General features: G+C 42.7%; 2 protein-coding genes across 3 annotated transcripts; one reads left to right on the forward strand and one right to left on the reverse strand.

Moving 5' to 3' along the window:
* The first annotated feature begins 378 nt into the window (after positions 1-378).
* LOC107222265 lies at positions 379-2570 on the forward strand. The gene is made up of 2 exons (XM_015661542.2): positions 379-588; positions 948-2570. Exons 1-2 carry the CDS (start codon positions 485-487, stop codon positions 2077-2079), a joined length of 1236 nt encoding a protein of 411 aa, XP_015517028.2. The 5' UTR covers positions 379-484; the 3' UTR covers positions 2080-2570.
* On the reverse strand, positions 2443-19481 carry LOC107222271 (protein Skeletor, isoforms B/C). Of its 2 annotated transcripts, XM_015661559.2 has the most exons (14): positions 19196-19481; positions 14204-14341; positions 12971-13043; positions 12027-12135; positions 11594-11756; positions 10652-10911; positions 7312-7411; positions 6773-6957; positions 6265-6579; positions 6035-6203; positions 5759-5952; positions 5449-5673; positions 5177-5356; positions 2443-4336 (listed from the first exon to the last, which is right to left on the reverse strand). In XM_015661559.2, the coding sequence occupies exons 1-14, from the start codon at positions 19464-19466 to the stop codon at positions 3371-3373; spliced, it is 3348 nt and encodes a 1115-aa protein (XP_015517045.2). In that variant the 5' UTR covers positions 19467-19481; the 3' UTR covers positions 2443-3370. The 2 variants fall into 2 exon arrangements, with proteins under 2 accessions (XP_015517045.2, XP_015517047.2); XM_015661561.2 differs by lacking the exons at positions 2443-4336; positions 5177-5356; positions 5449-5673; ... (3 more) ...; positions 6773-6957; positions 7312-7411 and adding an exon at positions 7575-9817.
* Between the last annotated feature and the right edge of the window lie 4734 nt (positions 19482-24215).

Raw genomic sequence — 24215 nt, forward strand, 5'->3', positions numbered from 1 at the left:
CTATTTGCTCATATTTTCTAGAAAACGAACCTTTTTCAATGAGAGAATAATCATGTCGCGTGATTTACGGGTATACGTAAAAATCGGAAGAAAATTTTATCGGACTTTGAGTAATTAGAACAGTGCAACGGATCGCAATGATTAATCTGAGACCGTAAAACGCCGGATAAGGTTGGATGATCGACAAAGCAAAAATTGTTGAAAAACAGTTGAAAATCATAATTTCAAATGCACGCAACTCGCTATCGGTTCAAAAAAGAATACATCATGCTAGAAACGTAAACGTCAAAGCTAGACGTAAAAATTGTAAACAGCAATAAAACTTGACGGGTAAATTAACTGCGCGTTTGAACAATATTAACTCGCTGATCCAACGATTCTCCTGCAGTTTCACGTTTCATCTCGACAGCGTAACATCGGAACGCAATCGCGTCTTGGGCCGAGTCTCCGTCTCCGGCCTCGACGCTCTTTGAACAAGGAGAAAATGGCTTCCAGTTGGATCCTGCTCATGACCATCGGTCTCCAACTCTTTACCGGGTCAATCTGCACCGTCTCTGATGAGCCCGCCTTCTGCAGCGCTGAATTCGTGTAAGAATTCATCAGCTGTTTGCTCAAATTTGCGAATTAGCACCGTAGTTTGTGATACCTACAGGTCCTTGAATTGAAATTCAATGATGACCACCATAATGAGAAATTCGTTGTGACGCGGGAAAGTATGAACTGATCTACGTAGACATAAATTTTATCAGTACCTAATCCGATCAAGACATGTATAATTCATAGACGCGCATAGATCTAATCAGATATAAATATCAGATGGACAAAATTTGGATGTAATTAGAGCTATTCATTTTTCTTCGTGAAAGGTTTCCATTCGTGATCCATGGTTAAAAAAAAAAAAAAAAAAAAAGAAACGATAAGGAAACGCGGCAAATTCGATTTTCCAGGCTGAAGCACATCTTCCTGCTGGTCCCATCGCGGGACGAGCTGCCCCACCTGACTAGATACTTGAGCTTGATGCGGTCGGTGACGATAGCGAGAAACCCGGACGATGATAGTCTGGTGCACGTGATGAGCGACCCGGAGGACAGGGAGGCCATATATCGACACACGATTGAGCGCAACGTGTACGTGTCGCACACGCCGTACTGCGTGCCGAAGACGGAGTTCTCGGCACTGCAGGAACAGCGAGCGAACCGAACGCTGTTGGAAAAGCTGCGAGGAAGCAACGTGCCGGGGAACCTGATAGACCGGGAACCAGCGACGGACGACGAGCGGACGGCGACGAAGGAGCAGAACGGGGCGATGATGCGGTTGCTGAAAAACGGTCGTCTGCCGAGTTTCTCCCGACGGTTTATCAGGGAGGCCGACGCGACGCCGCTTGGAAAACAGTCGAACGCGGCTGAGCCCAGTTCGGGTGACGTGATGGCAGCAGCGACCAATGGGATAGCGGCTCGCGTGGCGCGTTATCAGATGATGGCGAGCGCGGAGAGCGCGCCGCACTCGCGGTTGGTGAAACGTCAAGACGACGACGTTGTTACGACCCCCGTCACGACGACGGTGGACGTCACAGCGACGGAGGGCGCAGGGCCCACACTAACGCCACCACCCCCGCCACCACCGCCACCGCCGCTACCGAACAGATCGAACCAAAATCAGGGAAAGGGAAAATGGCAAGGCGGGAAGCGGGACGGCGTCAGGAACCCCCAATCTGCGGTGAAATCGCAGAAGTCGCATGTCCACGGTAATCAAAAACGCACTACACCTTTACCCGAGTCGCTGAAGGCCAGGGGAAAGGTTTCCAACCGAAAGTCGCCGAACAGGGAAGAGGGAAAGGGCAGGGGAATTGGCCACAAACAAGGAGCCCAGGGAAAGCATGTCGTACCGCCTTCCGACGAGGACGATGCAAATCGCTCGGCCGACGAACTCGTGAACGATATCGGCTTGTCGACCGATGCGGCCCCGTGGTTGATTCAGTGCATCGCGGAGGCACCCGATACTAATCACAATCTGTCTGATCATCTTTATAAAATGTTCAGGTATGCCAAGAGAATGGAAAATCAAAAGAGAAAGGGGTAACCGTATTCCTATGATGTCTCGTTTCTGTTTATTGTATGACAATTAATTTACGTTTTATTAATATCGTATAAAATATATATATATATATATATACATATATATATATATATATGTATATATATATATATGTATGTATGTATGTACAACTATATCTGCAAACTTAACAATTCTCGTTTATATATACGTATAATGAATCGAGAAGAAATATAATTTATATACGTTAGTTTTTTTGCACATCTTGTACCTTACAGTCGCTTTTGAACGCGGTCGGATTTGTAGTCAGCGTGTAACGAGACAATCGCTGACTCTTATTGCAGAGCTGCCGAAATCATGCTGAGCGTCCGAATTGGTCGAAATTTTTTATCCTCTCCGGTTATATATCTCGTCGTCTTCTTATAGGTAGAATTGCTAGATAGTAACGGTGGATTAGTAACAATACGGGCATCTGCGATTAATGCGCGGCCTTCGTCCGAGTCGCCTAGAAAAAGTATGAAAAATAAAAAAAGACACACGAACAAATAATATATAATGCGTATAGTACAATTAATGATAACTACGATTATGAATATGTGTGTATTAAAATGTATAACTTCAGTTCTCAGATTCACTTAACTAATGATTAACACTAAACCTTATATCGTATCAATAACATTCTGCGATACTACACTGCTATACTTGACGGGATCCTATACTACATGTCTTGTATCCTTGGGATAAATGGTACACATAAAAATATACTCCCGATTTAACATTTGAATTACTGAAACACAACGCGCAGCGACAATTTATGGATCCGAGATTAGTTTACTGATCGTAAGTCGTTGTGACATGAAGAGTGAAGCACCGAAGTTAATTCTTCAAAATTATTAAAACGATCATGTTCTTCGAATACTTTCTCAGTGAAAAATTTCAGAACTTGACTCACTTCAATATTGACGAAAGTGACGAGACCAAGAGAATGTATGTCAAAAATGTAAACGGAACTGCAGGTGCAAATTTTGCGAACCCTGGGGGAAAATAAACATGGCTACCATTGATTCCATTCAGTTGGAATTTTATTTTAGCGATGCAATCTTTCCCCGTGATCTACGATATGGAGTCCTTTTTTGGGACAGACGAAACGATGGCAAGATTTGAGTAGTTATGATTTCGAATACCAACGGCAGTAGAAAAATTGAGAATTTAGCCTGTAGAATTCACTACAAATGGCGCAACGATATTCATCTTATACCATCATTATTTTTTGAGCGTAATAGATGACCGATCTCCACCCTTGGAAAGAGAAAATAAATTAAATGACAAAGTATAGAACAACCGTGAGCACTATGTATTCGATATTGGCCATAACCAACTCGCCGGCACTCGGTGAGGGTTCGCGCGCATGGTCATGGTCTGCATGATCCATGGAATCCGTGTGATTGTGATAATGATTGTGATGGTCATGCTGATCGTCAAGCTGGGAGTGATCGTGATACTGTTGATTGGTGGGGGTAACCTCAGCGTTAGTAACAAGACTGGAATTCATGTTTTGAGTATCATCATCCTCATTGTGGCCCGGTACGTGGTGGGGAGCCCTCTTCGATCGTTGGACGAGAGTGAGTCTCGTGTTTCCGTTTCCCGGGTTCTTCCGTCCTGCTCGGTCGGTGTTCTGCAACTGCGGAATAGCGTCGGGCCTGAAGTTGCCCGGAATGGGAGGCGGCAGTTCTCCCCTGAAGCTTCCGTACTGCGGGGTCTTGCTGAGAACATCGGACGACAACCTTACTCGACCGGGGCGCTCGTTGACCTTCGGAATCGAGCGCGCAAGGTTCGCGTCCAGTACCTGAGTCCCGTCGGCTGTGATCAGGGCCCCGTCAACGGGGGCCTGACTCTCAGGTCTTCGTGATGATTGGCGGGGGGCAGACGGGGGCAGATAGTAGGCCTCGGGGCTGTCGGCAGCCGGCTGCGTGTCCTCCTCAGCCTCTCGCCGCTTGTTTCGCTGGGCCTTCTTCTTGAGCTTCTTGCTCTGGTTCCCATCCGGCGGCGAGGGCACGAACATCGGCTCGAAGCTGTCGAGGGGGGCGTATTCCCTGCTGTCGAGGATCGCGTCGTCCGACTCGTCGACGTTCAGGCGACGGTCCTCGGCGTAGTCGGTGACTTCTGTGACCCTGAGGATGGGCTTGAAGCCACCCTCGACGACGACTGACTCCGGCTTGAACCCGGTGTTCTTGGCGCGTTGGGCGACACCCTCGACCTGGGACATCTTCGCCTCGATGGTGTTCTGGTTGAAATCGGTTTTCGTTAGCTTTGTTATCTGCGCGTTGAACCGGGGTTCGTTCGTCGCTGATGCAGGGAGGCTGTGATGGGATGGGGATGATGATGATGATGGCTGGGTTGGACGGTAAATGGATTTCTTCCTATCCTGCAGGATCAAGTGTTGGGATGCTCTTTGCTGCGACAGCGATACTGGGTTAGGGATCAGGGAGTGCGAAGGCCTGCGCGACTGCACCGGCCTCCGCTGCACAACCACTAGCTGAGGCTCGGCGTGCACCGATGCGGATGGTCTTGAGAAGGTCGGCACCCCCTGGGCGTAAGCCAGTTTCATTACCCCGAAGTTGGTCATTACTGGGCCCCGGTTTCGCTTCGCGACATCTGCAATTAGTTTTTGTTTCAAATTAGGATCCCGCTCACGTTCGCGTTCCCTCACTTCGTATCTCCCGTTCATCATCGCGACCTGCTTCATCGGTCCCTGATAGCCTTGATCAGCCTTCAAGTTGTTGTTGTTGTTGTTATTCGCGCCAAGCGTGTGTTTATATCCGTTCTTGTTCATGTTATAATGCAAGCCTGATGCGGATGGGCTGACCTGTTTTAACTGATGCAGCTGATGATGGTTATGACTGAAATGATGATTGTGATGGTGGTGATGATGGTCCTCGAATGATTGCAGTAAGCTTTCGTACGGTATTTGGAACGTGGGATTCCTGCTCTTAAGCCTTATTAATTGAGTGCTAGTAAACGATGATTGATCGTCGTCTTTTACAACGGGGAGGTTGTTAGCGATGATTGATGGATTACGAATGTATTCCCGATGTTCCTGGAAGAATTCTGGCCTTGGCGTTACCTTGCTCGATACACGAATGCTCTCCCCTCCGACGAGCTGGTCCGTTTCTCCGGCGTTCAACTGCCTTCCCGGTAACTCAGCGTAGACCTCGCGCACTTCGCTTGCCGATCCCTGAATACCACCTTCGTCACATTCGTCGTGGACGTTGATCTTCCATCCAAGATGACGGTGAGTGAAGCACTGAAAAAAGATCATTGCAACCATACAGACACCTTTCGCGCCACTTCTCCTAGTGGAGAACAACACTGTTGGGTTCGTCTTTTACAACTCACCTGATAGTAGACAGTATCCGGAGTGTCAGCGTCTGGAGTCCATTCGACGATTCCCGGTTCTCCATGATCGCACTCCAGTGTCAGAGTGCGCTGATAGGCACCGAACGACGAAAACTCGTCGGCGAGAGGCTGCGACTGGTCAGGAACCCAGTTGCAGAGTCGACCGACTCCGGTGAGCTTCATGGTACCGCGGATGCGTTTAACTCCAGCGAATATTCTCACATTCTAGGAAGTATACGGAGATAGTGTGTAAGACTCATCGGTTATGACGCACAAACCATTCAAGGACCAAATCGCGATTCGCACCCACCTCCTTTTCCTCCGGTGTTTTGTGCTGATAACCGCCGATGGGGTCGTCCGTTATGTAGAATGGATGATAGCGGGCCGGTACTTCCGGGTCCGAACCACCCTCGACGACGAAGGTGTACTTCTTGCCTCTGACCACGTTGATCTCGGGGATAAGCAGCCCGTTTATGTACCAGGATATCCCCCAGCCAACGTGTCCTGAAATATAACACAGAACCGCAAGTTCGAGCCACTCTCGCTGGAGATAAAAATATTTGAAAAACCGTCAAGTCGATTTCACCTGTGATCGCGGGGTATCCGTGCTTTCCTCCGGTCGGTCCCATCTGGGCGTAAAAAACTCCGTCAGCAGGTTCGCTGCAATGGATCGGTGGTATTTCCCACGGGTCGTTCTTCGGCGCTGCTGCTGGTGGCGGTGGAACGCGCTGCGGTCTTCTGGTCGTCACTTCCGTCTGGGGATGAAAGAGTTTCGTTAGTTCTATCGACCGGTTTCTATATAAAAAAAAGCGGTACCTGCAGACTCGTGGAGTCCTTGTCCTTGTCCGTGAGGGCCGGATGACGATCCTGCTCCTGGTTATCTGGCATCGGGCAATTCCACCGGGGTGGTCTGCCGAATTCAATCAATTGATCCTTCTTCAGATAGTTGCTGTGAAAGCTGACCTCTTTCCTCTCGTTCAGGGGCCCGATAGCCCAGATAATCGCTTGGCTCCCGTTCGTCGTTATTGGCACGTCAAGTTCGTCACTGGCCTTGAGCGGACGCTGGTAAGTCACGATACTGTAGCCGTTCACCATCGCCGCGTTCAATAAACGCACCGAGTTTGAGTTGTCCTAGGCATAAAAGGTGGAAGATCATTTTCGCGCTCCCTTCAAAGGATAATATATAAAAAATTCAACATCAGTTTGTTGTCTATTTGTTGTCACTTTATCAGTCGGAGTCACAAAAATTGTTCCACAGTAGTCCATGTCGAAAAATTTTCTACACAACGCGTTGTTTACAGTGAGAGAAGGAGGAAGGAGGTACCTGGATCCTGGTGTCCGGACAGCTGCCTCGCTGGCCCGAACACTGCGATTTCGCGTCCAAAAAGTAGTCGACGGCATAACCCTGGAGGGTTTCCTTGTCCACCCATGCGACCACCACATCTCCACCGACCATGATGCTCTTCTTGGGGTCCGGAGACAGGCCGAAGGACATGTACTGTCCGGCGTCTGAGGACAGGAATCAATAAGAAATCAATAAAGCAGAGGGCTTCAGGCATTATTAATTCTCTAAAGAGATATTTTCGACAAGAGTTGCGGCCCTGGTTCGATACTCGTTGCTAACGCGGTTTGCCTTTCTCTTGACATTTTGAAATCTCAATTATATTCCATCAATGGCATCGTTAGCCGACGGGCATATTCTGACTTATTATACAGTGTGTGTATCTAAGTGTGAGTTTGAACATGCTTGAGTATAGTTATGATTGTAAAAGTGAAATTATATGACGGGATATACGATGTAAAAAGGTATAATAATATCCGGGTAAAATTGGTGTTGACATAGAAGTTTTTCAAGACTCTTACCGAGTTTTGCGACGAGCTGAACGACGACACTGTCACCAGCAACAGCCCAACGGACTTCGAAGGCGAGATCGTCTTGGAGAACTTCGCAGTTTAATTTCGACTGAAAACCGAAACGATAATTTAATCACGTTGTTGTAATTTCTATCCTCTCTTAGTTTCCGGGAAGAGAAAATATATATATATATATATATATATATATATATATATATATATATATAAATCGAAGCGCATAAGCTATAGTTTTTATTAAAAAATATATTTATTATAAAAATACTTGAAAGTATACGCATCATGTACAAAAAAAGAAGGTAAATAAGAAAGTATAAAATTGTGATATTCGAATAAAGACGTGAAGTATAAAAAATACATATTTTCCTAAATGTATAATACGTTATCACTATTATTATTATCATTATTATTACTATGATACTTTTTTAAACTGGCTCGTTACTGAGGAGTGACTGATATGTGACGTATTAAACAGGTATATCGTACTCACGTTGCGGTTTGCAAAAATCCTTATAAGTTTATAACGATAAATTTTCATCCGTTACTTGCACACGACATATAGTTTATATTTATATATGTATAGGTATTTATGTAATAAAAAAGAAGATCTGTTTATAATGTATCACAGTTCAGAAGGTGGTGTATATACAGGTATATACAATATAAATGTTGGTAAATAGTGGTGAAGGTATAAATTTTCCACTAATCGTATAGATTGAAAAATTGCAAGAGAAATGAGTATTCGTAAAGCGAAAAATCGCAAACGCGCAATTACATTAAAATGCTGCTGCAACATAATGCACGAGTTTCGACGATGCTACGGAGATATGAAGGTATATGAATAGCGTGTAACGTATATGTATATATAATAGTAGAATCATGCGGCCTATAATTTCGCAATGAATTATTTCGTTGGTTAATTCCAAGCAATGCAACCTCTAAACAATTCTCACCCGATAAATATGCAATATTTAATAATATATAGTGTAAAAAAACAAATCACGCTTATGTATAATACTTATAAGCTGCGCCCAGCTACCGGTAGATTTATTTATTTATTTATTCATATCATAATATTTAGTCCTATTTCACGCGGTAGAATGTTAAATAAATAAAACGGTATTTCAATTCGTGGAAAAAATATCACTCGCCGAGCGTTCGACTAATGGCAAGCAAGCCACGTGGAAGAAGAGAATTGGAAAAACAAAAGTACAAAGTAAGTGGATAAATGGGAGAAAGGGTCAGGAATAAAAGATGTAAGGAACCAGACAGAACGCGATGGAGATAGAATTTTTTCGGTTGAAAAAACTCGGGAACTTTTCGTCCAAATTTCACCCGTCGCGAACCGGTAATTTTGTGCTCGTTATCTTTTCCGTCGGTTGAGATTATTCTTAAATTACAACAGCTTTTCCTATTTCACTGGTAGTTACTGGGTGGACGTTAAATCGAAGCGCGTTTTTTCACGGGATCCAGAAATGGGCAATGAACAAAATTATCAATATCGTCAAAACAATTGCTCAGCTGAGAAGTTTTGATTAAAAATTGGATATTCTACTTATATTATCAGACTGACGAAGAAAAGATCTATTCAGTATCCATTTTTCGACACGATAGTCAAGTTACCGTACAGAGAGTATTACAGGTGATTGGATACGTTAAAAAGTCATTTGGACTAACTCGAAGCTTTGCGAGTTCATTCGAATTGTTCGCGAGACGTCAGTGTCAGTTTCAAACGGCAAGAAGTGATGTGAAAATTAATTTTCAACCGTAGGAAGTAACTCGAAAACGAGATTTTGTCATCACGGGGAAGAAAAACCATCCAAAAATGATTACAAGACTCAAAAATAAGAAAATAAAAACATAATAATACACCAAACGACAAAGTTTCGAAACGATTATTATCGAAGGTCGTCGCGTCCTCGAGGTTCGATTTGCGGGTTCGATTCGAACGATGATCAAGGAAGTTTTTCCAAGAATCGCCCTAGTACTGAACGTAAGAGTTGACACTCTGGTCTCCAGGATACCGTAGGAACCTCGCGTACGATCCTTGCTGCTGGTTCTGGTATCGGTGTTGATCACCGAAATTTCTGAACCGATTGTCATGCTGAGGCTGAGAATATTCGAGCTGATGGTGAGAGGGGGGCTGGGAAAACTGTTGCGAATAAGGGTTGAACGCTGGCTGGACGTTGGCGAGATGCTGGAGGCGCGAAAGCGACTGTTGAATGTCGTTTTGGCTTCCGTGTCCGAGGAGGAACTCGCGTCTGGCGATCGGGAGGGAGTGAGGAGCCTGCTGGATGGGCTCCTGGAGGTGGAGGCTTTTCGGAATCCGGTAGTCGACCGACTGGAGCAGCTGGACCTGGTCATTGCGCCTCAGGGTCGGCCGGTAGGTGGTGACGCGTTGGTCCTGGCTGGAGGACGAGGACAGGATCGAGGGAAAGGCCGCCGGGGTCGAGGGCTCTTTCGCTAACCCCAACTGTCCCTGTCCTCCGCGCATATTCTGCAACACAAGGACAGAGACAGTGGTTATTTTGTGATTTCAACACCTGCTTCCGCAATAGTTCGAAAGCTTTGCTTTCCGCTCGCGTGGAAAGCCGTGGTTCGATTCCAAGTGCAAACGCCTGGACGACGCGACGCGACGCTTCGAATTCACTGCCGAGAGCTTGCAAATATTGACCATCGCTTGGTTGACGGGCGTTTCAACGCACGCGGACGGCGAGTGTGTCACTGGCGTACAAAACTTGCGTTACCTTCGGTTTGGATTCGGAGCGATAAAAGGGTAGTGAAATTTGGGCTTCAGGGGTTCGATTCTGACTTCTGCGGACAGCAGTTATACCTCGACACTCAAGCTCGTCTTACGATATATCAGCAAAGCTCGACTTCGTTCCGTCACTTGGGTGGACAGTGCAACAGTCTGCACTTGACAACGACAGAGTCACCTGAATTCAGGTTAATGAACTGTCCACTGTCCACTGTCCGTGACCATACGCGAGCTCGGTCAAGCGGAAAGGGGTTCAATCAAGGCCATTGAGGTCCGGGAGTCAAGTTCCAACACTAACCGGACCTTGATCTTCGAACTCATTTCACAAGACTTGGAGGACCCTTCGGTGTTTCTTTTTTTTCCAGAATAAAACAACCCGGGAGTGATTTTGAAATCGTCTGTACCTGATACCTCCGGTCAAGCACGTGACAAAAAGTGAAAGAAGAAAGGCGCCTCCCGCTGCCAACCAGAGCGTGGTCGATGTTGCAAGAGATAGACAGAATGACAGAGGAAAGGGGAAAGCCTGACGACGGATTGACCGCGGCTAATCGTGAAATTGGAGTAGCCACTCACCTGGGGAGAAACGCCGAGCATCTTTAGAGACGGGGGAACGTTCAGGCTCTGGGGTATCTTGACGTGTCCAAAGTCGACGGTGAAGGCCTCGCACCAAACACCGAAGTGTCCGAGCTCGTGGACCGTCAGGTCACCAGGCAGGGTGAGGACGATGGTCTTGTGGTCGTACTTACGGAGCGGATTCTCCTTTCCGTTTTCGTCAGGAATCCGGATGCCTTGGGGCGTCGGATTCGGTCCTGGTCCAGCCCAGAATTTCGCATCTGAAACAGAGTTCGAAGTGACGGTTAAGTTCCCCGTTTTCCTCGCGGAAACGAGCCCGGAGAAAAGAGAACACTAAGACATGGTGTCCAGTAAAGAGTATGTAACAAATTCAAGGACAATTCAAGGACATTCTCAAGTTATTCAAGAACATCAAGTTGAATATTTTCAGGACACAAGAAAAATTCGAGGATAGTTTCCAGGACTTTCGAAGGACAAACAAAATTCAAGGACATTTCCAGGACCACCGGACACCATGTAAAAGTAACACTCGGACTACCCCTTTGCAACACGATGATCATTCCGATTCTACAGAATTTTCTAAACAGTGTAATACGATTGATCCTCGTACTGAAACAGCGAATCGTTCTGTTAATGTACCATTTGTGAATATACCCCCAGTAGCGTTGCCTTGGGTTGGAATAATTTGAGAAGACTGCGGGAAATGTTTCAACAAAGTCAATACAGAATTTTTCCTAACAGGGACTTTTGCCACCTGACAACAGACTCATGCAAGATTTTGAGCAATGCAAATTCTGATATCAGACCTACGGTCAAATGTGGAAGTGGACGGGTCGTGTCTCAAGCTGGAGTCTGCGGGCAGACTTACCTTGGAACGCTACTAGGAGTGGTACCCTTTTATCGACGAAGCCACCTCGGCTCCTGAATTTTGTAATGACTCACCTGGCGCTTCTCCGTCGTAGCTAAATCCGGGTATAAGAAGAGTCTGAGCGTCGACGATGACAACCGGTTCCGAACTTACTCCGTGGATGCCGTTTAGGGTTCCAAGCTTCTTGGGTCGCGGATACTCGAACCCTCGCGGTATCCTGACGTCGCCGAAGTTTACCTTGAGAATCGAAATAGCAGGAAGGAATTAGATGAGCTTTCTTCTCGGTGGGCAGGGAAATTGCCGGGAATCGCACTTTTCCCTCTTAGAGAGCTCGCAGCTCGATCGATGCCTGGTCTCATTTCTGCGGCCAGCCTTGGCGACCGTTCGAGCGTTTCTTCACGCCGCGGTAATTTTTCAATATAAGGGCAGTGTGCGGGGGGAAGGAAGGGGGAGACAGACTAAGGCCGAAGGCCACACCGACGGCCGTTATGAAAGGTGGGTACTCACTGAAAAATCGTCGCACCATATCGCGAACCATCTTATATTGTTCAGGGTCTTTCCCTCGGGCAGTGTCAGAGTGATGTCCTCCTTTCTGTACCTCCTCAGAAGGTCGTACCTGTAATTTGTTCGAACACAAAACCGAGTCATGAATGGTACTGATGACGACGCGATGAGTAAACGAGGACGTTTAACGATCCGATTTGTCGGTGCAGAGGATTCGAAGGTTGGAAATTAATTGGGAGGTTGATGTTGGTAACGTTACTGTAACGATCCGTGTTTAGGAAAAATCATTGCTTGACCCTTTTGACGGGCACATTGTTTTTTACTGAAAAAATTTCCGACAGTCATACGTGGTCCATAAGTTTTCGGGGTAGCTGATTACGATTCTGAAGTCGGAATTACGAAATTCAAAATTGCGGTAATTTTCCAAAATTTTTTGGGATAAAACTAACGAACGGAAAATTCTGACAAAAATATATATATTATAAAACTGTGTGTGGAGAATATGTAGAAGATAAAAAAAAAATTTTAAGTTTCAGCTGTCTACGTTACAAAAACTCGATTATTTTTGTTGAAAAAAATGTGTTTTTTCACGTTTACTGCTTATAATAAACACACAAATAACCAAATTATTGCAATTTTGAAAGAAGTTTTGATGACTTAGGCATCCAAGAGTCTAAAAAGAAAAAATATATTAGAAATATGACAAAAAAACTGAGACTAAACTGCCTCTCAAAGGGTTAATTCGCTCCTTCAGGATTGTCTCAGATTTGGTATGAAGTGCGGCTAATAGAACTCCTTGGAAGTGATTTTAAACTTGCACAATAACGATTTATCGTTCAACTTTCGTCACGTTAAACGTTACCATCAACTTCAGTATCGCGAAGTGTTTATTAATTGAATTCACTTCGGGCTTCTGTTTTGAAAATCAATTTTTTCTTTCTACTCACGTTCCCCTCTCGTCCGGGACTCTGAATCCATTGTCGATCGGTGTCTTGGAATTGCCGGCGTAAAAGTAGGCGGCTGAAAGTAGATTAGTTCACGAAGATTAGTCAACCTTGATGCTTGATATCTGATTTATTTATTCGTTAAAAATTCTTCCCGTTTCTCTTGTCCTCACTATTATTCCGTCTCCCTCTTTTTCACGGCTCAACGAATGAACGAACGTCATTTTCACCGGGGAATTGAAGAAAGCGACCAGCGCAGGTTTCCTTTTTCGGGTAAATGCTAATTCGCATTATCGGCGATTCGCGACGCGTGGGAAGGCTAATTTAAATTCAAACGTCAAAAAGCCCGCGAATTTCGGCGAAATCGTTGCGGGGTGTGAGAGAGAGAAAAAAAAAATTGTCCGAATCGGTGAAATTAGGTGGTTTCAATCTTGACTCGACTCAACCTTGACCTATCGTCTCGTGCTTAATAAAAATTGCGTGAATGCAGTGATTCCGTTTAAAGCGCGTATCGTACTGCGATTAATGGACGAAGCCAGTTCACAGCCACAAGGCGACTTTCGATTGTTGTCAAGTGAGTGTAAAAGTACATGGAAAAGAAAATAAAAAGACTGGCAAATGGACTCGACTCAACCACACGAGCACACATTCACATGTTCACAGACTGAGCACAGCGTCAGAAATAGAAAGAGGAAAAACCGACTTTTGCCGATAGTTATTTACTCCACGGATCTGCCGTACCCGTTTTGTGCGGTAATTTTCTCTTTCTCTCTTGTAAACTTTTGAAGAAAGTTCTTTTCGAAAGTACATTCGTGCGGCAAATTTATGCGAGTGGCGTCGAAACTCTTTGAAATGCTCCATTTGGCTTGGCATAAAGCTCCGCGATTTGTCGGTGTGTCAAAAATTTTCCTTCGTACAGCCAGGTTGAGAAAGTTGGTCAAGTTCAAACAGAGGCTTTGCAGAGTCTCGTTCGAGCGTATCTATTCACATCGAGACGTAAAATAATGTTCGATTTTGACAGGATAAATTGTATGACCGCGAGTTAATTTTAGACTCTCGATTACGTCGCTCGATCAATTTATCGATCAATCGCAAAACCGGTTCCTTAATAATCATAAATAAACTAATTCTTCTCGGTTTCTCTCTCTCTCTTCACATTCTCTTTGAAAACTAATCTTTCAAATCCACGTTTCGAAGAATCATAAATATCGTCCAACATCGTTTTGTCAAGCTTACCCGGACCCTCGCCATCGTAGGTCAAGTCCTTGATGTACAGAGTGCGTCCATCTACGGCGAAGACTTCACCGGAAACACCGTGATGAAGCTGAGACAATTTTCCCAGGGGTTTTCCGTAGCTTGCTGCACTGCATGACTCTGGAACAGAATAAAATTTGTGAAGAAACGGGATTGATATAATATTTTAAGGTAGCTATTCAAAAAGTTTTCCAAGCTTTCGTAAGTTGGATATTTATCTTTCGCTATAATTATCTGCAAAGCCATTGTTACGAAACTGATTTTTCTTAAAAAAAAAAAAAAATAAAATTCGTCGTTCGTTCGTTCTTCCTCAATTTATCCGACGTTGTTCGCAAAATGACTTTGTGAAATTTTTAACCGCAGAACTCGGTACGTTGTATTATTTGACACTATTTTTCATTTTCTTTTTAAACTTCATCGGCCTCTTACTTCGTCATCTCCCTAATTGCCTTCCACTTATTTTCCTGTCATGAGTTTCCTTTTCTTCTTCTTCCTCGGGTTTGAGAAAGGCGTTGACGGCCCGAAGGTTGAGGATTCTGAGCTTGAGATGGAAGTCGATAAACACGCAAGATGCGCTGACGGGTCGGTCAGTGAGCAAGGAATGCGGTTTAACAACGTCGAAGTACCGCGCTTACTTCTACATATAACATACACACACACACACACATTTCAAAGACACGCGTTCAACGATTCCTGATTACACGACATAACATCGAGTTAGCATAATGGATATTTATAATGAGCTTGCTCGACAAACGGTCAACGTCTCAAGATCATCGAATCTAGTTCAATCCCCGGACGTTATTTCGTCTTTTCATCTCCCTCGAGAAAAAAATTCTCTAATTTCTAACAATCGAGCAAAACAAAATGTGCGAGAGCAAAACTCGCGATGTTCTTTTTTTCAATTTTAATTAATTTTCCAGCATCGACCTGTAAAACGTGCCTGGACCATGACGCAAACCATTTTTACACCACCAATCGTGAGTTTATCTACACTTTTTCCTATTCATCGAAATTTCAAGTCTCGTATCGAGTTCGCGATCAATTTTCATCCCAGTTTCGTGCATCGAAGCGCGGATGATGATTGCATCGATAAAATTATAATCAATCTAACGGCACCGGCTGAGAGTTAATTGGAAACAGAGAAGTAAACGAAGTAAAATGTAGTTGGCAAATGGCGAACGAAGGCGAGAAAATGAAGAAGAGGACGAAGACGAGACTCGTGAATAAGCTTCTTCTCCGCAACGAGATCGTACAGTTTGCCGCTGCGCCTCACGGTTTAATATCGACGGATTTTGGAGAGAGGCGAGCACTCGCTAATCGTTCTCTGTTGCAACATTATGCCGGCCTACTTATCCCTACGGTCCGCTGTATCTTGTATAACCAGGTCGGTAAACTCGCGGTTAGGCATTTCCCTCGTTAAATTCATCATCGGTACCGAAGCGTCAATTTTTTTTCTCTTCTTATACGATTTGTTTTTCCCGTATTAAATCCACGTTAATCAATCTCGATCGTTGTTTTTCAACTTGAAATTGTTTTTCGGAATTTATTCTTTGTGATAATCGATTTCTGAAAAACGAAAATATGACGGCTTGAATCGTCGAAGAAAATCGATCGAAAATATAAAAAAGTCGGATCTTCATTTGACTGATTATTTAACCTTGATAAATATTCACGGATCGATCGATCGCCGTTTTACAGTTCGGTGTAACGATTAATATTCCTGCATATTTTTCATAATGAACGTAATAATGACAACAACAACAACAAAAACGATAACGATAATTTTCTCGATCGAGGTGTACGAATGTAGTCTCTTACCGAGTTTCGAATTATCAAATTATGTCGAACCGAATTGAAGAGCATGGCGAAATCGCGGATGGTTTACATTACATGCGTACCGTGTATATACATACAAGAAAATCTGTATGAAATTATTAGACTACATGTACGATGACGATGACGATAATGATGATGAGGTGTCACTGACCCAGACCGACCTTTCGACGATCGAGAGAAAGCAAGAGGAAGTATAGCATGAGGTGTAGCTGGCATAGTTATAATAACGTGTTTTATGTAGACGACTTTGAAATAATAATATGTGTAAATACATACGTGAAATATCGACGTTTTGCTGGAGTCGCGAGAGAGTAAAAACGTTCTTTAGAATACAAGAAGAAGAAAGTGAAGGAGGAAATTTTTTGTCTAATTTAGTGGACTGTAAACTGTTACATCCACAAAACTGAAGGGGAGCAGTGTTGTTGAGAAATTTTTAATCCCGATTTGTGTGTCAAAAGTTGATCGTTGATCGGATGAATTTTTGCGTAATAAGACAAATTTAGCTTCCGCGACTTCCGGTTGCAAAATGCTGGCTACTCGATATTTTTAAATACCTCCTTAACGATTCGCCGTGAAACTCAGGAACGAAACGATCTTTCAAAACATCGTGTCAGAGTCGTTTTTCAAAATATCAACCGATTTTTCAAGATATCGGAAAAGAGGGATTTTTTTATAACATCTTTTTTTTCTACAACTTCCTTCACGATTCGTCGTGAAATTCGGGAATCGACCGATTTTTCCAAATCATTTCTGTCCCATGTTTTTAAAAATCGGCCGATTCCCGAGTTTCACGACGAATCGTAAAGAAAGTTTACAGCCGACATTTCGTTCTGCATGTTTGCATAATTTCCTATCGACAGGTTCTAGAACATGCGTGTCGATTTTTCTACTTTATAGATGATGATTAACGAAAGGATATCTCCTCCTCTTGAGCCCGGCGATACCGATTGAAATTTCGTAATTATAATAACAAACCTGGCGTTGTTGGCTCGTAATAGGTAAAAGTTTCCTTTGCATGGCTTGAACACCGGCTGCATAGGCGTTACACGTTCACATGCATATAAATATAATGTGTATCCGTGCATTGAGCAACTTTTCGAACCGATCGTGAGTCCCGATCCGCCAAAGGCTCTTCAATAAATTCATTAATATGATAGCTGTACGTTACATGGTCATGAATACACGCTCGTATTCCGATACGCCTATAATAAGCCTCCTACCTCCGTCTAAACGCGAGGTTCACGCGTTTCGATCGCGGTCGATCGCTTAGAGCGATCGGTTTTCGGGCTTGGATTCCGGAAGATCGTTTCGCCGATTTTCAACGTGTGATTACAAGAACTCCATCGCCTTTACGAACACGAAAATTTTCACTCCGGATCGGCGCGGATCGGTTCGTAAACCGATCGGGGAAATGGAGCAGAAAACTACCGGACCAAATATCAGCCAATTATGCCGAGGCACGTGGCCTACGATTCAAGTGAATGTCCACGACGTGGTCTACATGTTTTTTTCAACATAACACTGGAACTCTACCAACGATCGGCCCTCGGCAACCGGTTGCCGATTTTTCACCGATCTTAAGCTTAATTCATGGTGTTTTGCTTGTAGAAAAAGAGGATTAACTCGTACGATTCAGGACAACAAAACCGATCTCTTGGAGATGGAAAAATTTGCAAAATCGATTCAATTTCAGTCGTAATTTCGATTCTGAAGAAGAATCTACGAATGAATTCGGCTTAGAACACTCTAGCTAGGAAGCCTGGTTTTACCGATTTCTTATAACCATTATGCTTAAGAATTTATGTAATACATAAAGCGAGGAATCGCCGTGGCTGTATAATGCGATGAATATAATGATGGAACGCGGTACGCTTTACCTGCCGGGCATGTAACGCCGGCTACAAGCATTTGCAAGTGAAAACCGAGCAGGTGAAAGGTAACGGCTAGTTATATTACATATATATTTAACGCACGATTTACACTGCGCGCATAACATTATACCAGTAACTCGTATTATACGTAAATCATTCTAGTAGTTAGAAGAATTTCAATCTGTATAAAGGGATACAGAAAAAAAAATTTCCTTTACCTATTTACTGGATTTGATTAAAGATCGGCAAATAAAAGACGTTGAAAAAAAATATGGTCATCGGTCACAGTGATGTCAAAATATTCCACAGACATTTATCTAGATACGAGTATTATTATTACCCTTGTTGTTCAGGATGATCAATTCAGGATTTCGCGCATTGTGGAACAACCAGTTCTTGAATTTGCAAACACTGGAATTAACGATACAGGACAATTGTTTTTTCTTTCTCGCAAAAATTATAAGCAGTATTCAAATTCTCTGAAGCAATCATCAGTTTAATATCTACAACCTCAAATTTCCAGTGAAAGCGGAGAAATCGGTACGAAAAATCGTTGTTCCCGAGATCCAGGAATTGGGTATCCATTCGGGTGACTTGAGGGAAAATAATTATAAAGGCATTAAAAAACGATCATAAAACACGAAAAGAAGCCGCTTGACTCGATCGTTCTATTTTAGAAATCGTTAGGACCGTTAGCAATCGCTAGTATTTGAAAATCGGTAGCACCGATCACTACAGGTTAAATATCGATGTGAAAAAAGGATTTCTCAAGGGTTTAACATTGCAAGTAAATATTAAAATCCATAATTCTTAAACCACAATAAGTATTTTGATACATCTGTAACATTTACGATAATGATCGGAGAATCGTCAACAAAAAACAAAGAATCGTCGGTTTGAAATTGACTCTTGATCGAAAGATCGTTGAAAAATTGACGAGTAAAAGAAAAAAAAAAAAAACACAAATTTGCAATCGGTTGTGATATCTGTGTAAATAATTCTGAAGCTGCCGGACGGTTTTGACTGTAGAAGCCGGCCGAGAAATCGGTGAAAGAAATCTTCGAGTCAAGGATCGTTGAGATCGGATGGATCCTCGACAATTTTGACGGGCTAAGTAAAATCTTGATTCGTTGCGATGGCCGTGCGAATAATCGCGCAAATTCGAACGAGAAATCGGCATGAGAAATCGGCTTCCCGCGGAAAAATTAGACGACGAAGAGCGTGAAAAAAATTCGGAAAAAAATGGCAGAAGCGGAAAACTCACGTAGGCAGGAGGCGAGGAGAATCCCGATGGCAGCGAAGCTCAGGATCGGTCGACGCGAGCTTGAGGCACTGAAGCACGAGGCCAGGGGTTGTGCCGGTCGCGCCATGGTGCAGGCTACTTGATTACTGGCTTGGAAAGTGGCTGCCAGTTGACCACCTAGCTTCGCCGGTCCCACCACGATCCTCCTCCTCAGGATCAGAGCCTCTCCCCGAGCCTCGAGAGAGGGTAAGAGAGACGAGGAGAGACGGTAGGAGGCGTCATTTATCCACATTGGATTATGCGCAAGTTGTTTTGCACCTTTATTGCAAACATCGGGTCTTGGCCTAAGAAGGAATTTCGAGTCTTATCGCTCTTCCTCTTTTTTTTCCACGACATCTCGAGTCCGTCTGTTCGTTTTAGGATGACGAAGGCGTAGCTTGTACGGTTTGTTAGTTAAAAAAAAAAACAAAAAAAAAAAAAATTAACAAATAAAAAGAAATCCACTAACAGCAACGACGAAAAAAGTGTTCAGAGACTATTCAAGAATTTTAATTAATGCTCACTGCAGAGAATCGTACTCTGGCTTTATGGAATATTCAATTTTCAACAACATTCGAGAGCTGCAAATCACTCAGTGATTCGACAACGTTCATTTTTTTTTTTCGTTTTTTTTTTTCCATCAAAATCAGAAAATTACACCGTTCTGCCGATTTTTTTCAACACAATCGACTCGATGATCGTGAATAAAGTTTTTTGAAAATCTCGAAGAAGATACATGTATGGTTTTTTTTTTTGTAAAGTCAAATTTCGTATAATCGTTCCAACCAATAAGCAATAAAGTTACAGTTTATTAGCATTATAAAAACAATAATAATAAAGTATGCTGATATTCCAAATCTATGATACAAATAAAAAACTTCAATTCGATTCGACCGACTGGAAATTGAACTTTTGAATACGATCGTTGAATTTTTTGTTTCTGGTCTTTGTTCGTTTCGTGACAGTTTAAATAAACTTGAATTTTTTAATTCTACTTCTCATGATATGTATTATGTACGTATACAATGTACTTTATTACATACTCTTAGAGTTATTGTCGGATAAAACTTTACGGGAAGAGAAATTTTTTAATCGACATATTTGGAGTTTTGAGAAAGAAAAATTTTTTCCTCATGATTCGTAGGATTGGCGACAAGGAAACACGACGAGTGTGCCGAATTTTGAACCACAAGCGAGGCGCAGAAGCGAAAAGACAACGAGACAAACATAGGTAGACGAAAAAAAGGAAACGACACGTAGGTGAAAATAGATAGACGCACGATATTGTATGTAATACATGTTCAACGCGTAGCGGTTCTCCGCCTCTCCCGCGATATCAAAGGACCAGTTTTTCACCGGCATTCAATATATACATAATATACATACACGTGTATAAAAACACACGTATTATACGTGACGCGCGTTGTGTTAGAGCTTTCGCCGGCAAAGTTGAATAAGAAATAATCGATGTGATTCTGGGAGGAGGAAAGAAAAAAATCTACAGGTTATAATAAACAAACAAAATAATAGGTGAAAGAAAGCAGGAAAGAGTTGCAAAAAAATTCGTCGTTCGTCCGACGTTTATTTACCTACTCAATCGACGCCCTCTAAAACCGCTCGTTCGATTCGCTCTTTGTCTAACTATATTGGCGTTCATGCAAATTCCGGATTAAAGGCAGATTTATCCACTCCAAGCTCACTCGCGTGCAGCGGTGAAATACAAGTTCTATGTCGCATTGCTAATTAACTTGACTGGCTTCTCGTCAACGTCCCGTTAGCTCGGGTATACAAAGCGTGGATTGTTTTTTTTTTTTTTTTTTTCTTTTTTTTTTCATTCTCTCTTCGTCTACTTTCGATATTATTAATTTTCAACGGTGTGAAAAATTTTCAAAACTAGTGCGGAAAATTCGTTGCGGTGAAAATCGCTCGTGTACGATTGTGGAAAATTATAACTGATATTATACGGAATAATTCATACGTTAGAAGCGTGATGCAGGTGTTCAAGATCTCGTGAACGGCGCGGCGGGCAATGAAATCTTGATTACTCTCTATTTTGTCATGGCTCGAATGGCATGCGGGACGAACAACAGCAACGCGTGTTCTTACGCTCTTTTTATTCTCGGTTGGGGGGGACAACCTACAAACTCAACAACTTCGACAACGATCTATTCTGGAGAAGGAACGCGAGTTGTTATTACAATAACGATTAAAACGCTTGCGGAATTCTCGCAATTGCGTATATTCTTGCGAAAATTTTGGAAAGAATTTAAATCGTTAAACAACAACACAATACGTGGTGATAAATAAAACAAAGCCATCGATCGTAGAGAATTTCTAAATACAATTTTGCTACTACGTTGTTAAGGTACGTTGCTCGAAACATGCCGATGAAAAATTTAGAACTGTATATTTTACGGATGATTAATATTATTACGTTTTAAAAATTTCTTTCTTTTACAAAATTAATTCCATTAATTTTGAAAATTTTACATCAGACCTGCGAACAGGTAACTAACGATAAGTTTACAACAAGTTTTCCATGAGTTTGCATTTTTATCCTTGTATTTGACAACGTAAACAATCTGACGAATAAATAAATAAATAAATCGTGAAAACGGTGAAATTTTTCTCTCCGGAAAAACTTGAACGCGATGTTATTTCCGTTCGATTCTACGCTGGGGTGAAAAAATGATGTGTGAAATTTTTTCTTTTCACCAGTCGCACGATAAATCGCGAATTATAACATGTAACTCGATTTGCAAATACGAGTTGGATGTCGAAGGATGATGACGTCGGCACGTGTGAGTCTCGTGCGGAGTGATTTTTTCCCTCCGTCTTTCCTTTTCTTTTTCTTCTTCTTCTTCTTTTTTTTTTTTTATTTTTTTCTCTCCCTTCTCCTCCCCTCTCCCGCACGTACGTTTTTCTCCATTTTTCATCGTGTCTGTGAGTCGGCATCTGGTATTCATGCCTTCTTCGCACGGACGTTCACTTGCGATTGTGTGCGGGTCAAGGAGTTCAAGTGAAAGTATTAAATATCAGTGGCCTCTGCATCGCGCGGCTAATATGTAGGTAGGTACATACATACGTACGTACGGTGGATCCGCACACGGCAATATAACGGACGACGTCTGGATATATTATTCAGCCGTGTCGCGTTATTATTACGCGTCATACTCCGTGTGTTGGGAAAAATCGGCGGAGGAGAGAGAAAAATAAAATTATTAATTATGGTAATACAATTTTCGCCGTTTTCCTGCCACCTAAATTAATCTAGTCATTGAAACGTTGAAGGATCTGTTTGAAAAAAAAAAAGAAGAAACAATTATATCACTCATTTTATCGGACGATATTCATTCCGTGTTATTCAACTCGGCAATTTTACTTCCCTTCCAGTTAGTTGTTTCGTTACTTTTGTTCCTTTATTGGAATTTCGTATACGAAATATAGCTATATATAGGTGGTTAAATTTCGCTGTCGAGAATTATTGTCTTATGTAGAAATTTGCCAAAATTGTCTAATAAAAATGTAGGTAAATTATATCTATAACCGTGTAGGTATAATATGTAAAAAAAAATAATATTGTGTGTCGGGTTATGCAACGTTTGAGTACAATTTTTATGTCGAAACGAGTATACCGTACAAATTACTGTACGTAATACATATTATATTGCAATTGCACAAAAGTTGAGATACGCAAACCCTCGCGGTGTTGTGAACAAAACAAGTCAAGGTTATCAACTTTTATTACCTACACCTATACATCTAGATATGAAAAACCTTTGCAACTTTGTACAAATACAAACATATAATAACGTGCATAATATAAATTTGTTTATCTGACGTGTAAATATGTATTTAATTTTTTTCCTTGTTCAGAACCTGTCACTCGTTTAAATTAATATTTATTAATACTTAGAACCTTTTCTTCGCATTCTCTTTCGCATTTTAATCTGTTTTATTTTTAAGGAATAGCTAAGAAAAACAAAATTCTGGCCAAAAATTGTTGTTGCATTCCTCGCATTTATCGCCAAGTTTTCAGAGTTATGAGGTATTCGTTCATCGTTGAAGTTTAACAACCGTGCGGCGAAAAAAAGAAAAAGTAGAATCGAAAAGCGAGTACTCCAAAATTACCGGGGAGCGGAAAATTTATGTTGGCAGATTTCTGCGCGAATTTTCGGGCGTCCGTTTTACGGAATAATGGGGGGGATGAAAAATTCGTAAATCAGCGATACGTGAGGGGGTAGTATGGATGCAAATTACCATTAGTTTCGTGACTAACACGGTTTTGTCAAGCACGAATGGCCGGTTCTTGCGCCACAGTCTCGAGCCGTCATCTGTTGGATATTTGCTGGCGTTTACAGCAACGACACGTTGTAACAAGTGGCAGCAACAAAACCGCCCAGTGACATAATATAACCGCCGGATCGTAGCGAGGAGCTTTTGTATTTATGCAAAATTCATGCATTCGTGCCTAATTTATGCCGCTCGGGATGTTATTCCAACGGTAATTAACCACAGGGTCTGAATCATTTTTTTTTCATCGCTGTTCAGTGACAGGTTTTCGGTAGAAATAAAAAAAAAACGGTGGAATCACGCGCCTGAAAGAAACCTGCGTTTGTCAGTTGCGCGTATTTTTCAAACACCGGGTATATTGAGATCACATGAAATAACGATTAAACGCTGGTGTTCCGTTGATCGGATTTAATATCTATTCTCGATCCATTTACACGCGCGTTAACGGGATTCAAAATATCCAGAGGCGCCGTCTGGTGGCGGAAAATCGAATCAAGGTGACTCGTATTTAATTAAAAACCTCGACTTTCAGCGTATATTTCAGCCTGCATCGATTCAACGCAACGAAACAAACGTCCGACAGCTTGCACGAGTTTCATCGTGTCTTCGTGTCAGCGCAATTCGCGCGAAACGATCAGCTGTTCGCTCGTCGCGACGCCATCTTGCCGGCGCTTCGAATACCGCTTGATTCTAACGTCGATGTTCGGTG

This window comes from Neodiprion lecontei, chromosome 3 (genome assembly GCF_021901455.1).
Source record: "Neodiprion lecontei isolate iyNeoLeco1 chromosome 3, iyNeoLeco1.1, whole genome shotgun sequence".
Taxonomy (NCBI): Eukaryota; Metazoa; Arthropoda; class Insecta; order Hymenoptera; family Diprionidae; genus Neodiprion; species Neodiprion lecontei.